The sequence below is a fragment of the Pleurodeles waltl genome, chromosome 11 (genome assembly GCF_031143425.1).
Source record: "Pleurodeles waltl isolate 20211129_DDA chromosome 11, aPleWal1.hap1.20221129, whole genome shotgun sequence".
Taxonomy (NCBI): Eukaryota; Metazoa; Chordata; class Amphibia; order Caudata; family Salamandridae; genus Pleurodeles; species Pleurodeles waltl.
In genome coordinates this window covers 11,112,473-11,130,480 of record NC_090450.1, presented here as the reverse complement: position 1 = coordinate 11,130,480, position 18,008 = coordinate 11,112,473, and the positions used below count along the sequence as shown (strand labels likewise).

The 18,008-nt window shown below is 46.3% G+C and overlaps 1 protein-coding gene across 1 annotated transcript in view; it reads left to right on the top strand.

Annotated features, from left to right (window-relative positions):
• The window catches only part of TPRG1 (tumor protein p63 regulated 1), a 294,564-nt gene that overhangs the window by 44,705 nt on the left and 231,851 nt on the right, over nucleotides 1-18,008 (top strand). Inside the window, exon 3 of the mRNA XM_069212796.1 lies at nucleotides 17,619-17,710. Coding sequence (XP_069068897.1) covers nucleotides 17,619-17,710 — 92 coding nt within the window. The remainder of the gene's footprint in view (nucleotides 1-17,618; nucleotides 17,711-18,008) is intronic.

Sequence of the window (18,008 nt, the reverse complement as noted above, 5' to 3'; positions counted from 1 at the left end):
GCCGGCGTACTCAATTTCTTCACAGATGCATTATATTTGTTAAGAGCGGCCCTTGACCCATGTATCAGCACCGTACTGGCCTGGTTTATTTGTGGCTTCCATGATAATCCAAAATGCAGTGCTACACCGAGGTAAACAAAGTTGGACATCTGCTCCATCTAAAATGTGCCCACCAACCTTAATATTCCTCCTGAAGTTCCTGTGGGGATCTATGGCCATGTATTTAGATTTCCCGATGGTTATTTCCAAACTCTTTTCACTACAATATGTGTTGAAATCATCCAATAAAGTTTGGAGACCCCCCTAGGTGCCTGTGAGATCAAGATGGTATCATCTGTGAATAATAACACAGGGACAGGGGTTGCCCTGAGTTTCAAGGAGTCATGTTTACATTTTTTAAGGTGACCAACAACATCTTTAATGTAGAATGTGAACAGGGTGGGCACAGACACTCAACTCTGCCTCACCCCTCTGCTTATAGGAATTGGTTCGGTAAGTTCGCCATGCACGTCCCAGCGGACCTAAGTATAATTGCCTTGGTGCAACCTGACTATCTAGCTCAAGATGTCCTCAGGTACTCCTTGCTTTTTTAATGAGACCCCCAGGGGCCTTCTTGGGAATTCATTTTACATTTCAGCTGAAACGGTTGCAAGAAATTAAATGTGAATTAATTTCGAGCACCGCCTTCTCTTCTGCCCATCAGAGCTCCTGGTCTGCCAGGCACTTGTAGGGGGCCCAGCGCACTCTGAGTCCTGGCAGAATAAGGGAGAGGGGTGCCTTTCCTTGACTGTACCTGGCAAGGGTGGGTGGTAAGCCACCCGTCACTGAGCTAGCCAGGCTGGTGCTGTAGGTGGATGAGGTAGTGTCCAGGAAGGCTGGTGCTGCAGGTTGATGAGGTAGTGTCCTGGAAGGCTGGTGCTGTACACGGGTGAGGTAGTGTCCTGGAAGGCTGGTGCTGTACTTGGGTGAGGGTTGTGTCCTGGAAGGCTGGTGCTGTAGGTGGATGAGGTAGTGTCCAGGAAGGCTGGTGCTGTACGTGGGGGTCGGGGGGGGTAGTGTCCGGGAAGGCTGGTGCTGTACGTGGGTGCGGGTAGTGTCCTGGAAGTCTGGTGCTGTACGTGGGTGGGGGTAGTGTCCTGGAAGTCTGGTGCTGTACGTGGGTGGGGGTAGTGTCCTGGAAGGCTGGTGCTGTACACGGGTGAGGTAGTGTCCAGGAAGGCTGGTGCTGTACGTGGGTGAGGTAGTGGCCTGGAAGGCTGGTGCTGTACGTGGGTGAGGTAATGTCCTGGAACGCTGGTACTGTACATGGGTGAGGTAGTGTCCTGGATGGCTGGTTGCTGTAAGCGGGTGAGGTAGTGTCCTGGAAGGCTGGTGCTGTACACGGGTGAGGTAGTGTCCTGGAAGGCTGGTGCTGTACGTGGGTGAGGGTTGTGTCCTGGAAGGCTGGTGCTGTACGTGGGTGAGGTAATGTCCTGGAACGCTGGTACTGTACATGGGTGAGATAGTGTCCTGGATGGCTGGTTGCTGTAAGCGGGTGAGGTAGTGTCCTGGAAGGCTGGTACTGTACGTCGGTGAGGTAGTGTCCTGGAAGGCTGGTGCTGTACACGGGTGAGGTAGTGTCCTGGAAGGCTGGTGCTGTACACGGGTGAGGTAGTGTCCTGGAACGCTGGTGCTGTACATGGGTGAGGTAGTGTCCTGGATGGCTGGTTGCTGTAAGCGGGTGAGGTAGTGTCCTGGAAGGCTGGTACTGTACGTCGGTGAGGTAGTGTCCTGGAAGGCTGGTGCTGTACACGGGTGAGGTAGTGTCCTGGAAGGCTGGTGCTGTACACGGGTGAGGTAGTGTCCTGGAAGGCTGGTGCTGTAAGCGGGTGAGGTAGTGTCCTGGAAGGCTGGTGCTGTACACGGGTGAGGTAGTGTCCTGGAAGGCTGGTGCTGTAAGCGGGTGAGGTAGTGTCCTGGAAGGCTGGTGCTGTACACGGGTGAGGTAGTGTCCTGGGGGTAAGGGCTGTAGTGATATAAAAGTATCGTTTAAGGGCTGTAGTGATGTAGACTGGAGGCTATAGGCACTGCAGTGATGTAGAAGGTAGGCCTTAATGGATGTAGTGATGTAGACAGTAGAGTACAGGTGCTGTAGTGATGTAGACGGTGGGGTGCGCACAGGTTGCACAGGGAAGAGGAGGCGGCCTGACCTACATCAGTGGAATCACAGCCAGAAAGGACGGATGACTGAAAGAGCAGGCTGGAGACTGCTCAGTCCCCAAGGCACTTTACTACCTGGTTTCCAGTAGTTGATGAGAAAAAGGGAAATGCAGGAAGGCGAAATGGTGATCTTGGTGGAATGAACCATCGAAATACATATTGGCTGAGCAACAACTGCATATCTGGGTTCCCTGGCAATGCCCTCTCCACTTGTGGGTGGAGTTGGTGAATTCCTCCCTGAACTGATGGTTGAAAGTAGATGTTGTCCACCTTCCCACAGTCAGCAGCAAGGTGGAAACTGCAAGTGCGGACAGCTGCTCAGGTGGCACTGATCGGATGTGGAAGCAGATGGTCCTCTGGGGTCTATCGCTGAATGTGGTGCAGTGGGAGGTGACCCACCATAATCTCCGGGAAGCCCTGTCCTTCCAGGTACTCCTGAGGTGTTTAGCTGAGGCTCAAGGTGGACTTCCAGGTAGGAGGAACCAACAATAGCGTAGCCACTCCTTCCAGATCGATGCCTGGATGAGCACTGTGTGTGCCCATTTGCTCAGGTCTCTAAGAACCCTCCAGAGCATCCCTGTGCGACCATCAGGATCTTTAGGTAACTATCACACAGAGCGGACAGCATGCACCACTCGACTACAAGGAGTGGCATGGCAATTGTGCCATGAGTTTGAATAGAGCCCTTGCAAGCCCACTGAACAACATAAACTCACCAAGATGGTTTCCAACAAATTGACTTTATTGCATAGTCTTCATCAAGGAGCTTCTGGCCATCACGTTTTGTCCAGCCTCATTGCCTGGGCTTCTTCAGGGCTAGAAAATAGAACAAAATAGTTACCTTGACCTAGCAATAAACAATTAAACAATAATCATTCTCCCAAGTCTAATGGTATCCATGCACAAAATCAAAAGGAGTCCTTTGCCAACATCGGAAAGCATATGATCCACAGGAATTTCTCATAATAAGATAAACGGATAATTACGGTCCATTTCGTGGCCAACGGTTATTCAGTATATTAACTAAAAACGCCATTAGTTTACACGGCTCCTAGCACACATCACTGGCATATTTGTGAGGCAAGGCACCTGGGGTGACTCGCCCAGATAAGTGTAGGAAGAGTTGTAATGCTGTAATCTCGATAAGAGTCTATAAACACACCTTAGGTCAACAGCTCCCGTCAATACCGTCTGATTATTACAGTCTTAAAAGTTCCAAGGTCAGATCTGTACCACAAAATACAGTTCATCATTACATTACATCCTGGCTGCGTATCAGTGTGCGCCCCACATGTGACCGCGATCCACCACATGCTACACGAGTGTCCCCGTGTGTTGATAGCCAATTTATTAAACAAACTTAAACCGCCCAATAGCAACACACTCATACACTCAGTCCATGTCATGCCACACCCTGTGTGGGCACAAGACACCAAAGTATGGAAAAAAACTACAGTGGCAACACACTACCCATGTGTGCTGATTGCACTTACAGAATGCACCCAAAAGCCCAACCAGGTACAGAGTTCATACTAGTAATGGGTTTAAAAGTGCAGTCTTAAATCTGTGCACTTAAAATACAAGTAAGAATTCTGTACCAAATATTAGTGATCTAAGTTACACAAAAATATCATCCTAAACTTACTCACTTTAATTTACTGCATGGTCCTGTCACTGTACGAGAGATGTCTCTCCCTGCTGACTCCAAAGGCCATATTGTGTGCCACAGAATGGTGCAGACCTTCCATAACTAAAATATTTAACAAAATAGCAATTAAGAATCTACTCATAAGTGTCGGCCAACAGCTGTGCGATACTGGTCACGCTCGTGTCCACCTGTTCTACATGGGTGCCATCTTAAAACCTCGTGGCCATCAAAGCTAACACACGCCAACCAAGTCAATTCTAACCATGACCGCCATATTGTAATGGGGAGGAGAGGACTGAAATCCAACGACAAATGCTCTGCCAATTCAGACATTCTAAAGTGTGTTTAATATCCAGTTCCATAGTGAGTCGAAGTGCCTAATCCAATAAGAACATCAAATCATCACACGATCATCCAATAACTTTGTGACAATCCACACCAATTAGGGTCTAGTATCTCGAGTCAAATCGTGGCCTCCATCATTCAGTGGTGAGAATGGTGCTAAGCTGTAATGTTCCAAAGAACCTTCCTAGTTCAGTCCTAATTCACTCAGCACTGCAAACTGATATCAATATGATACTCCATGTAACATCAGAGTGTCATAAATAAGCAGATGGAAAGAAGTTAGATAAAAATGAGTTTAATTTAGTTTATATGAGACCAAGGTTGCAATGCTGATTATGCGTCTACCTCAAGATGGCGGAGGGAAGAGCGAGGAAGAGTTATAGCAGAGGGGAGTGCAGCAGACCCCAAATGCCTCTCCGCATAAAAAAAAAAACATCTAATGTGCAAACTACGTCAGTGTTTACATATTCAATCCCTTCAGATTAAATTAGTAATTGTGAGATTACATTCAAGAGGACTGTGGGCCAGATGGACGAAGGATTTTTCTCGTCACAAGTCGCCCAATTCACAGGATCAGGCCGTTTGCAATCAGAAAAATGCATTTTTGTATGTAGCAACCCCTATTTCTGATTCAGTGATCCATTACCGAATCATAAGTTGGATTTGCAGTTCAATGTTAGAAAGGGGTGTGTTTAGGGCTTCCCTTATTAATACCGAATCGCAGTGGTATATGTGAATGTTTTGAGACCGAAATGGGGTTGCAAAACATTTGCATTTTACCACCAACTTCAAGGGACCTCTCCCCCTTTAAGAATGGTTGCAAAAATATTTTTAAGAACAGGTATACCCTTAAAAAAGGAAAAGAAAACTTTTTATTTTTATTTTTGAAACGCCCCCCGTTTGCGTTTAGGTAAAATAGGCTGCATTTAAGTATAAAAAATGCTTTATTGAAAAGCAATCAAGGCATGCTAGTCTGCTGATTCCAGCAGGCCACTACCCCTTTGGCTTTTGCCATTCTCAGTGGGTCACAAACCGAGACCTACCTGATGAATATTAATGAGGTAGGTCTATTTGCAATTCACCGGGAATCGCAGAAAGTGTTCCGTACACTTTAGTACATGGGTGCTTGCAATTACCAAATGGCAAAGTGGAAAAATTTGCTATTCGCTGGTAATAAAACCATTCCCTATGTAAATCTGGCCCTATATCTACCACTGTGCCCTGTAATTAATCACATATTAAAAAACAGGGCTCAATCGTCTTGATCCTTATTAAAACCTCTTTCAATTGTTCTTAATATCCACATAGATTTAGTTCTAGGGAGGGTCAATTCCCTCTTGCTATGTCTCGAATCTACTGGAATATGTTGCATTCTGTGAAGTTTGATTACTTTGTCCTTGCATAGCAAGGGTGGCTTGGGGCTAATGCACATAAAATGGTTTCCAAAACCTGCATTTTTGATAAAAACATGTATTACTTTGGTGCAGAGGTCTTCCCAGACCTCTGAGCCCTAGTGCCACTGCACCAACAGAACACTGGGGATCTGCTTTAAAGAAAATTCTGCTAGCGCTTGGGTGTGTTCACAAGGTGAGGAATCTGCAGTTAGATTGCTCTATCAGAAAGTAAGCATCCCACAGATAGAGGGTTATTAAAAAGTCCCCTTCTCAGATCTAATGTATCACATCTCCAATTACACCAATTTGAATTCTATCTTTTTGACACATATGTTGACATTTTTGTTCTCTTGATCAAAATGTGTGACAGGGACCAATCAATTTTCATTACTGCGCCTTATTTTCCTTAATACACAAATTGGTGAGCATCTGTTGATGTCCAGTGTGCAAACATTGTTACTCAGTACGTACTGACCATAACATTCTCCATGAAGAGAATTGTCTCCTGGCTCAGTAATACCAAGGCCTCTTGTGACCTAAGGCTTTTGTCTCACAGAAAAGTGAAATATATATTTTTAGGCTGCTCAATGGCACAGCTGTTCCTAATGTAGGCATACTTACAAATATTCAGATATTTTTGGCTCTGTACCTGCTTTACCTATGAACTGTGTGGCTTGGTCACCTCTATGTGCACCAACCCTTTGGGTAGCTTACTTTAAAAGAAGGGTTGCCTTGTTACTCCCACAAATAAGGGTGGGGGGGCAAACAAGCGAATGTCGGCTTCTTCGACTAACGAGAACTATGGTCTGCAGAATGTGGGGTGTATAAGGGACAATGGGGAGATGTAAAACCAGTTGCAACTAGTTGCTGGGAGGACATCAGTCTGGTGCAGTTCAACAGCCTCTTTTATGCAAGTCCACCGCAAACAGCCATGGTGAATGAAGAGACTGAGGAGGGGGGGCTAGTGCACAATAGGGGAGAAAAGGACATCATCGTATCCGCTTTCAAGGGGTCTGGTGTCCCCTTTATCAGGTAAATGATCACCCACAGATGAAGGCTGCCTGGTGCACCCCAGTTCTGTTTGTAACTGACAGCCACATTCACTCCTGTCTGCAATGTCCCTGCATATGCCTGCTGCCAAACTGTGACTCTAGCTGTGCTGCTGGAGAAAGAAAGCCTGAAATTGATAAAAGTGGTTAACAAGTTGTCAGTTTGAAGGTTCTGTGATTACACGCGGGGGAGGCTGGTTCTCACATTCTACTGAGTTCTGTCTCAAGCTTGTAGGAGCCAAAACCTTGGGGTGTCTCTTCTGCCAGGCAAGGGTGTTTGCTTCACCCTTCAGATGCAGACTTCATGTTGAAGGTTTTTTTTGCAACAGATGCTCTGTCTTACAGGATATTTAGAGATCTTCCTACCAGTTCCACCCCTCTCAAGTGTCTCCAGATCCAGGGAAAATGTAGTTACATGTCATATCTCGCCATAGCCTTGTGATCTCTTTAAGTTAGAAACAAACATTGATCGATGCAAGATGTTTCAGTGAGGCAAATACCACATCACCCCCTCCTGACATAGAGTTCTTACAGTTTCCCCTAGGGTGGGGTCTGCATGTGGCCAAGGAATAAAAGACAGGCAAACTGATCTGCTAGTTCAAATGAAAATCTGATATTATCTTCTGCTACAAAGATGGATGTGTCCAGCTGGTCACGTTCATCAACACTTCGTGAGCAGTGACTATAGCGCCTGTTAGCGCCACACAGACAAAGCGCTGTAAGTGTCTTCAGTGCGGCAAACCTTTAGTTTGAAATGGTCTTCCTTTGGACAGGTCAGGGGGTGGAATCACAAAGGTATCGTTGTGTGTGTAAAGTGGTACTCCTGCAGTAAAACCTCACATACTCATTTTCTTGGAGTTTTAATCTTTGATAATTTGCCCCAAAACTACTAAAATGGCAATATTTAGGGGATATTCATTCACGAGTAGTATTGATAGACGACTGTGCTCTCTTCACTTTTACGAATAGAGATTGGGATGTTCTAGGTTTGATTTAGAAAGGCGTTTCTGAGTATGTGTAATATTAATCCTTCACAAGCTTATAAGTGTCCCTGTGACTTAAGCCCTGAATCGGGATTCAGATCAGAATCCAGAGGTGCTGCATCCACAAAGGATGGATTTTCTAAATCAGGCACTTTATCTTAGGTGAGTTCTCCTGCGAAGGGAGAAGGTCATGCCAGTGATTTTGGGAAGTTTTCCCACCAACTCTCTCTTCTTCCTTTCTCACACCGCTGTCTTTCTCTCTTCTTTCTCTCTCATTCTCTCTTTGTCTCTAATTCTCCCCGCAGAATCCCACAGCCCTTCCTCCAATGTGGTGTGGGATTTCCTCTCCTCTGTACATAAACGAATCTCAGACTCCTGACTGTGCATTACTATTTTTAGGTCTTGCCTGACATTGCACATTCACAGGCATTTTGTAAACTTCAAGTGGCTAAGAGCCCGGGCATTGCTCACCATTGGCTGGAGCCACTTTTTAATCTTACAGACATGCCACCTCACTCTGTGCCACTGTGTGTCACATGATTTCGGCTCCCTTGACACCATCACCCGGCGAGGAGCCGAAATCACATGATGGCAGGCAAGGCGAGCTGGAAACCACTACACAAAGTGGCGTTTCAGCTTGTCTTTGCAGGATGTAAGCAGGCGATGTCCATTTAGGGGGTTTGAAAACACTGTGGGACATTCACAGCAGCCTCAGATACCCTTTGTTTTTTTTGTGTTTTTTTTGCAGGGGATGTGTGGGGATTTGTGGAGGGCACAGCGCCTCTTAACGTGCTCTTGGCACAAGGCCTTGTACTTCAAGACCATGCCCCTTCTTCACACAGCGATAATTAGTGGCAGGTTGGCAGGTCTGGTCTTATTTTTTGGCTCCTGTTTGATTGTCACATGCTGGCTTCACTTTCTGTTCAAGTGTTTCATCTTTCTCTGGAGCATGGACCAAGTACTGCTTTCATTTTTTTGGGGGGTGTCCTTTCTCTGCTTCCACTTTCTGTCTCGGTCTATTTTTCTCTTCTAATTGCCTCACTTCATATGCGTGTGTGTCTTGTTTTTAGATTGACTTGCTCCTGGTTTTGCTTGGAAATGTTGCTTTCAGTGACCAGTGTTAATTTTTGTTCCCATTTATTTTAATCCCCTCCCCTTCTACTCTTTGATGCAGCATGACAACACCAGCAGCCACAGGTTGCTAGTGTAGTGTTTAACAATGATTTCAATACACATTAATGACTTTGCACTCACGCTATTAAGTAATCACTTGTTTAGTTTGTAACAAAGTATTTTTTTGGTCCGTTTCATGATTTATAAAATGTCTTGGGCATGATTAAATTCTTTTATGCAAAAACAGGGTATGTTTTAAGTTGGTTTATGTTTGCACGATTACAGGTTGGATAGAACATTTTAGCATGAAAGTAAAATGATATTGTAAAGTGTTTGTTTTGCTTGTTTGGCCACTTCTATTGCGGTCCCTCCCAAGGCTTAACATGTACATCGCTAAAAAGGATTTGAGGCTTTGTTGAGTCACCACAGTTTGGCCATGCCTACATTTGTTTTCCTATGGACGTACAGCGTAGAGCAGCATAGTAACAAGATTTTCACAATGTGTTTTTAGATTTACTTCCTCCTGGTTTGCTCCACGCTGTTGCCTTGACCCGCTCGTTTCCTGTGTTTGTTCCCTTTTACTCTTCCCCCCTCCCCTTCTACTCTTTGGTGCAGCGTAACCACGCCAGCGGCACAGGTTGTAGCATCGCTTTTACTGATACAAACTACAGTAACGTCTTCAGGCCATCGCTGATAAGTAGTCACTCGTCTAACTTATAACAAAGTGCTTTTTGGCAGGTTTCATGATTCTGCATGTCTTGGTCTGGATTAAAATCTTTTTTGCAAAAAACAGGGTATTTTAAATTGGTGTATGTCTGCACGATTTTGAATAGAACAGTCTAATGTAAGAAGAACATCACATTGAAAAGTGCTTTTTTGTTTGGCCGCTGCTATTCTACTTTTTCCCGTAGTTTAATGTGTACATTGTAATAAAGATTATCACTGACATACCATGTAATAAATACCATACCCTAGCATATATGACAGGCCATACCATGCCATATTATACGATGACAGGCCATACCATGCCATATTATACAATGAGAGGCCATACCATAATGTACAATGACAAACCATACCATACCATACCATCCTATACAATGACACTCCATACCATACCATACTATACAGTAACAGGACTTACCATACAATACAATGTCAGGACATACCATTCTATACAAAGACAAGCTATGCCATACAATACCCTACCATACTATCTAATGACAGACAATATTACCATGCCATACCATACTATACAATGACAGGACATACCATACCATATCATACTATACAGTAACAGGACTTCGCATACCATGTCATACTACACAGTAACAGGCCTTAGCATAACATACTATACAGTATACAATGACAGGACATACCATACCATACTATACAATGACAGAACATACCATACTATACATTGACAGGACATACCATACTATGTAATAACAGACAATACCAAGCCATACCATAAAATGACACGACACAACATACCATACCATACTGTATATTGACGGGACATACTATACCATTCTATACAATGACATACCATACCATACTATACAATGACATACCATACCATACTATACAATGACAGTACCATGCCATACTATACAATGGCAGGACATACCATACCATACCATACTATATAATGACAGACAGTACCATGCCATACCATACAATGACAGGCCCTCCCATACCAAACCATACAATGATAGGCCCTACCATATACCATATCATGACACACCATACCTTACAATACAGTAGCATACCATACTATACTATGGTCGGCCATACCATAGCATACCATACTATACAATGGTCAGCCTTACCATGCCATACTATACATTTACAGGACATAACATATTATGTAATAAAAGACAATACCATCCATACCATACAATGGTACGACACAACATACCATACAATACCATACAGTGACATACAATAGCATAACGTACTATACTATACCAGGACATACCATACTATATAATGACAGACAATACCATGCCATACCACACCATACAATGACGGGCCCTCCCATACCAAACCATACAATGATAGGCCCTACCATACTATATCATGACACACCATACCTTACAATACAGTAGCATACCATACTATACTATGGTCGGCCATACCATACCATACAATGGTCGGCCATACCATACTATACTATACAATGGTTGATCATACCATACCATACCATACCATGCCATACTATACAATGGTAGGCCATACAAAACCATGCCAACACTATAAACAGTGTGGAGGTCGCATGTCAGTCACGGACCCACATGAGAATTGCTTATGGTGCCTTAGTTCTGACCATGAAGTCGAGTCATGCAGTTCATGCCAACGCATAAACCCTAAGGCCCTGAAAGAACAGGAGGCTAAGTTGTTTCTTGCTTGTTCTAAGAAGAGGAAGGAGAAGCATCATCGTAGAGAGTCTTCTTCAAGATCCTCGAAGACTCATCGGTGCCATCGGGACTCTCGACGTCGACATGGCTCACGCCGCCGATCGAGCAGAGAACGCTCCCATTCGAGGTCGCCATCAGCTCGGCGCCGACCGACGTGGGAGATCAGCCCGACTGTCACGCCTCCACCTCCAACGACTCCAGCTTCTCCGACGTCTCCACTGTCGGTGTATAACGTGGATCCGCATCAGGAGCCGAGGGCTTCTCCGGAGCAGGAGATGCCTGGGCCGTCATCGGCTTCACCTCCGGCACTGGTTCCTCAAGGTTATCCGGCTTTCCTGGCGCGGGCATGGACCCCGCAGCATTTCTGAATGCTATGTTTAATATTTTTGCCACCATGGCGCCTGGTGGTGGGCATGCGGGTCCGTCAGGTCCTTTGACTTGGGTGCTCCGGCTCCTTACAAGCCGACACCCTTTATGCCCTTTCTTCCTTCTGGAAGTACCGCTTCGGTGCCGATGCCTTTGGCGTCGCCCAGAAGATCGGTGACGTCCACCGTTCCGGCACCAATGGATTCACCATGGATCCAGTCGACTTTGAAATTGGCTCAGAGGATCGGCGTCGTCAAAGATCTTTGGCATCGGCCGACGCCCTAGCGACGCCAGGGCTTGAGTCCAGGCTCCGCTCCAGGAGGTTAGCTCTAAGGCTGCTGGAAGAACAGGAATATGAGAGGCAGCATTTGGAGGAAGGTGAAATCATGGAGCCTTCAGGGGACCTGCAAGGCTTGGATACTGCAAGCGGCCTAGACACTTCCCCGGAATGGGACCTGGCTTCTCCAGGGGAGTATACGGAGGAGGCTGCTTCTTTTAACGCTGTAGTGAGGAAAGCAGCAGACTTTTTGGACCTTCCACTTCCTGCTGCGGAGGTGAAGACAAACCTCCTGACTGAAGTGCTGCATCCAGCGTCAGCTGTGGTGGAACCTCTTCCTCCTTTCAATTTGGTTCTTTTGGACCCTATTGAAGAAATTTGGAAGAAGCCAGTGACTTCGGCGGCCGTGAACAGGGCGGTGGCGAGACGCTATCGTGTAGCCCCAGGTGTTCCGGACTTTCTGACCAAGCACCCAACTCCGGAGAGTTTGGTTGTCCAAGCATCGTGCTCCTCTCGTTCTGCTCCTGGTTTGTTTCCTGGGGCTCCAGCAGACAGGGAGTCTAAGAAAATGGACCAGGCAGCTAAATAGGCCTTCTCTTCCTGCAGCATGGCTTTAAAATCTACCAATGCTACCTGCATTTTAGGTCGTTACATTTATGCCCTTATGGATGAGGCTAAGGGCCACCCGGGTTTATCACAGGAGGTGTTGAACCTTTTGTCGGACGCTCAGGCAGCGGCGACCCAGGTGATTCAATCTGGGCTGGACACCTCGGACTCGGTGGCCAGGGCTATGGGCACATCCATAGTGATGAGACGGCAGGCCTGGCTGCGATCATCAGGGTTCTCCCCTGATGTTCAGACTACTCTCCTGGACCTGCCATTTGATGGAGACAAATGTTTTGGATCAAAAGCCGACTCTGCTTTAGAACGATTTAAAGAGAGTAGAGCCACGGCGAGATCCTTGGGTCTACAAGCAGCCACATCCTCTGCTTTGAAGTCTTTTAGGAGGTTTAGATGTTTTGGTCGTATCGATTCCTTTCGTGGCAGGCTCCATGCGGCAGGACAGCAATCTGCAGGAACTCTTCCTTTCAGATCCTTCAGGGACAGGGGTAGAGTACGCACTAGAGGTGCCACCCAGCAGCACTCTGCCTCTTCCTCCGGAGGGGTGCAGCAGGGAAAGCAGCCTTAGTCCTCCATCACTCCCTGCTCACACGTCTCCTGTAGGAGGGAGACTTACTCACTTTCTTCACATGTGGGAGTCAATAACTTCAGACTCCTAGGTCACCGACATTGTGGGGAAAGGGTATGCTCTTCCCTTTCGGGAGTTTCCTCCTCCCTTCCCTCTCCGCCCATCCTTCTGTTCGGACTACCATCTTCTGTTACTACAACAGGAGGTGATGTCCCTTTTGTCAAAGGGTGCAGTGGAGTTGGTTCCAGAACAGGAGAGGGGTCAGGGCTGCTATTCAAGATATTTCCAGATGCCCAAAAAGGATGGTCGGTTGAGGCCAATCCTGGACCTGAGGGTTTTGAATTGGGTCCTCAAGCAGGAAAAATTAAAAATGCTGACCCTGTCACAGGTTCTTTTGGCGTTGAACGAAGGAGATTGGATTGTGTCTGTCGACTTCCAGGATGCGTACTTCCATATTCCGATCCTCAAGTCGCACAGGAAGTATCTCCGGTTTGTGGTGGGGTCGCAGCACTATCAGTTTGCGGTCCTACCATTTGGTCTTACTTCGGCACCTCGAGTCTTTACGAAGGTGATGGCAGTAGTAGCAGCGGAGCTCAGAAGAAAGGAAATAGCAGTATTTCCTTATCTGGACGATTGGTTGATCAAAGCCAAGTCTCCGGAGCTCTTGCGGCATCACCTGCAGTCGACAACTCAGTTGTTGTTCGACCTGGGTTTCTCAGTGAATGTGCCCAAATCTCACCTGGAGCCCTCTCAACGCCTCCTGTTCATAGGGGCAGTACAGGACACAACATTGAATCGGGCCTTTGCTCCGCGGCAGCGGATTCAGGACATTCAGGCGTTGATTTCAATGTTTCAGAATGGAGCGGTCGTTCCAGTCCTCAAGGTCCTTCGTCTGCTCAGTTTGTTCGCTTCTCGCATTCTGCTGGTCACGCATGTACGCTGGCACATGAGGGCTCTTCAGTGGTGCATCCGCAGGCAGTGGGTTCAACACAAAGGAGATCTCGAGGACTCGATAAGGATCTCCAGAGACGCTGCAGCGGATCTTCGATGGTGGACTGCGGTCGGAAACCTGTTGCAAGGAAGGCAGTTCTCGCTACCTCCGCCAGTAGTCACAGTTGTAACGGATGCTCCCACTCTAGGGTGAAGAGCTCATCTGGGGGGCCTGGAGATCGAAGGTTGTTGGTCTCCAGTGGAGCAGAAGTTTCACATCAATCTGTTGGAATTGCGAGCGATATGTCTGGCTCTCAAGGTCTTCCTCCCTTCCCTTTGCGGTCAGTCGGTTCAGGTCCTGACGAACAATACTACTGTGATGTGGCATATAAACAAGCAGGGAGGACTGGGGTCGTAACTTCTCTGCAGAGAAGCTCTTTGGCTCTGGTCCTGGCTTCAGGATCACAGGATTTGCTTGGTAGCAAATCATTTGGCCGGAGTTCTGAACATGCGTGCGGACAGACTTAGGCGGCTCATCTCGACCGATCGCGAGTGGCGTCTTCATCCAGATCTGGCCCTTTACTTCTTCCAGAAGTGGGGACATCCACAAATAGATCTGTTTGCCACTCAGGATGAACGCGCACTGCCCGTTGTTTTGCAGCATCAAGTTTCCGGTGCAAGGAGCTTTGGGGGACGTGTTTCAGATGTCCTGGAACGGCCAGTTGCTTTACGCGTTTCCCCCCATACCCTTGATTCCTCGGGATTTGAGGAAGTTCCGCCAAGATCGGGCTCAAGTCATAATAACAGCTCCGGATTGGCCAAGACGGGTATGGTACTCGGATCTTCTCCAGATCTCTCTGTGCCCTACGCTCCGTCTCCCGTACAGGGCAGACCTCCTTTCGCAGGGGCAGGTTCTACACCCCCACCTCCACAGCCTGCACCTTCATGTCTGGAGATTGAACGGGGCAATCTGAGTTCCTTTCTCTCCCGCCGGAGGTGGTGGAAGTTATTTTATCGGCCAGGCGACACTCCACCAAATCGATCTATACAAACAGGTGGGCCAGATTTGTCAGTTGGTGTGGAGAGAACCAAATTGATCCCTTGAAGGCCCATTTGTCTGATGAATTGTTATTTGCTTTATCCTTGGCACAGAAGGGTTGTGCAGTTGCCACAGTTAACGGCTATTTATCAGCACTGTCGGCTTTTCTGTGTCTTCCAGACCAACCCTCTTTGTTTAAGTCACCTCTTGTACTGAGGTTCATTAAGGGTCTCACTAATAAGTTTCCACCCACCCCGTTTGTTAAGCCACAGTGGGATCGTCATTTGAGCCAATGCACTCTTGTTCCTTAAGATTTTTAGTTTTGAAGACTGTTTTTCAAGTGGCCATAACATCGGCTAAAAGAGTGAGTGAGCTCCAGGCTCTTAGTGTAGAGTCCCCGTATCTTTCCTTTTTAGGGACAAAGTGGTGTTAAGGACCAAGACGGCTTTCCTCCCGAAGGTTGTTACACCCTTTCATTTGGGACAGTCTATTACTCTCTCTTCCTTTTACCCTCCACCTCATCCTTCCAAGGAGGAAGAGAGGCTTCACCGATTGGATCCAAGAAGAGCGTTGAGCTTCTTTGTCGACAGGATGAGGGAGTTCAGGCAAGACGATCAGCTCTTCGTTGGATACGTGGGGAAGAGGAGAGGCAGAGCTGTCCACAAGAGAACACTATCCTGGTGGGTCATTCTCTGCATCAAGCTTTGTTATTCTTTAACAAAGAAAGAACCCCCTGTAGGGCTCCGAGCCCATTCCACCAGGGCTAAGGCTGCTTCATCGGCCTTGGCTAGGGGTGTTCCTGTGGTTGACATCTGCAAAGCGGCAACTTGGGCATCCCTCCATACTTTTGTCAAACATTATTGTTTGGACTCTGAGGTCAGGAGAGATGGCCATTTTGCCTGTTCAGTGCTGCAGGATTTCTTGGTTTGACCATTCAGGCACCCACCTCCGGAGGTGGTACTGCTTTGGGACTCTATTCTTTAGGTGAGGAATCCACAGGTAGTTGTATCCATCAGAAGAACAAGTTACTTACCTTCAGTAACGACTTTTCTGGTGGATACATTAGCTACCTCTGGATTCCTCACGGTCCCACCTGCCTCCCCGTTGCCTGACTGGTCTTACCACGAATTCCTTGGGTGAGCACCTGTATATTGTATATTTGTATATGATAATGCGATGTATATATATTTCTTTATATATGTGTATATTTCAAAGGAAACATGTTTGGATATGTATATATAGTTATTTGCATATTTAGTGTGTTGTTTCCATTAGTTTTGTTTCATATTATTGCAATAAATGTTGGTATATAAGTTTAATTGATGTGCTTATATCACTCTGTAATGTCAATATTCACCTGATCGCCTCAAAGGCACGTAAAAAATGGTGATAACTGATGTCTGCATGTCGACGAGGGCTTCTTATTGCCTGGATGACGTCATACGGTGTCGCGTGGAGTCTGGCAATTGTGATGTCATTGTCGACGTGCAGGGCTAGAAGAAAATTTCCGTTGAAGGCGGGCGCGTGAGGAAATTTCTTTCGGTGAGGAATCCACAGGTAGCTAATGTATCCACCAGAAAAGGCGTTACCAAAGGTAAGTAAGTTGTTCATTGTAGCTGTTAATATATCCATGTTTTTTATTTTATTATATAAAAAGGACAAGGAAGAAGTAGCATGCTCTAAAACAAAGTGGTACAGACACAATCCTTGAGTATTGACATTGCGTAAGAGACATCTCTTTTTATCCCTCAAGATGTCCTCACAATCCTCGGATCTAGTGGTAAGATGGCCTAGGTTTAGCCAGACCAACAATCCTATCTTGGCTTTGACTCATACCTTGCTATTTCCACTAACCCATACTGAGTAATCGGCCATGAATAAAGAGGTCTTTGGAAGGCTATGTTGAACTTACCAAATAGAACATTGATGCTGTGTTAGTCCAGCCCAAAAAGTAAGAAAAACACAAAAAAGAGACCAGTTTGATAGACTTCTTAGGGCAAGCAGAATTGTTGAGGAGAAGCAGTTTGAGAGTCTTTTAGCCACACTGCATTGAAGAAAGCGGGGACATTTTCCTAACACGTTAGTGCGATACCTGTGGTTGTAGGCACCTTTCTCAATGTGCGCAGCTCCTTTGCTTGACCAAATAGCCTGTGTACACACTTCATTGGTATATGTGATTCCACACAGTGTAAGTGCTTCAATCTGCATCGGGCTTCTCCAACGAGTAGCTCTCCAGTTACCTGTAAGTTGTTCTCCTGTGTGCAGCTCAAGCTTCGAAATTTGAAGGTTTTGATTAGGTGAATTAACATATGTATGCCAAAGTTGAGAGTGTATATTTGAGACACAAAAGTGTTGATTTTCAGAACTCAAAAGTTGATATTTGGAGAAAAACGGGGGCGACCACATTCAGTGTACATTTGCTTGCATAAATCTGAAAACGTCCCTTTTAGATGCAGCTTATAAACAACTGTGCTGGGGGAAGGGGCAGGGGCAGTTGTCTGCTACAAGAAAGTTTGTGCAATGCAAGGCTGAATTGTATGGGTTATGAATTGAAATAACTGGGATACCCTATTGGTAAGTAAATATTTGCACATGTTCCTTCAAGACATCATTAAAAACCTTTATAAAATATTATTCGTTGACCTTGCTCTTCTTTTTCCTTCCAGCCAGGAGCCCTGGAGCAGGCTGTTGAAGACTTAAAAACACACGTGACCGTGAGGGAGGGGGAGACAGTGCTGAGCTTCTGGCTTCTAGCAGAGTGAGTATCACACCTTGAACCCAGTTACAAAGGGGTGTCTCGAAGCTTCCTGGTTACTGTGATTGCAAGAATGAAAGGATATGTGAATGTGTAAGCAGGTGACGTGAAATGAGAATAGAAAACCTGCCAGTGCCTTGTGGCCCTGGAACGATGCCACGCCTGTCTGTCATTTGATGAGCTCCAGCAGATGAGGAAGTACGAGCACTTACAACATCTTGGCGTGAAAGCACTTGAGAGTCAAGACAGCCTTATGCTGAAATTACTGCAAGCACCCCCACAGAGTAACTCTTGAAGAAAC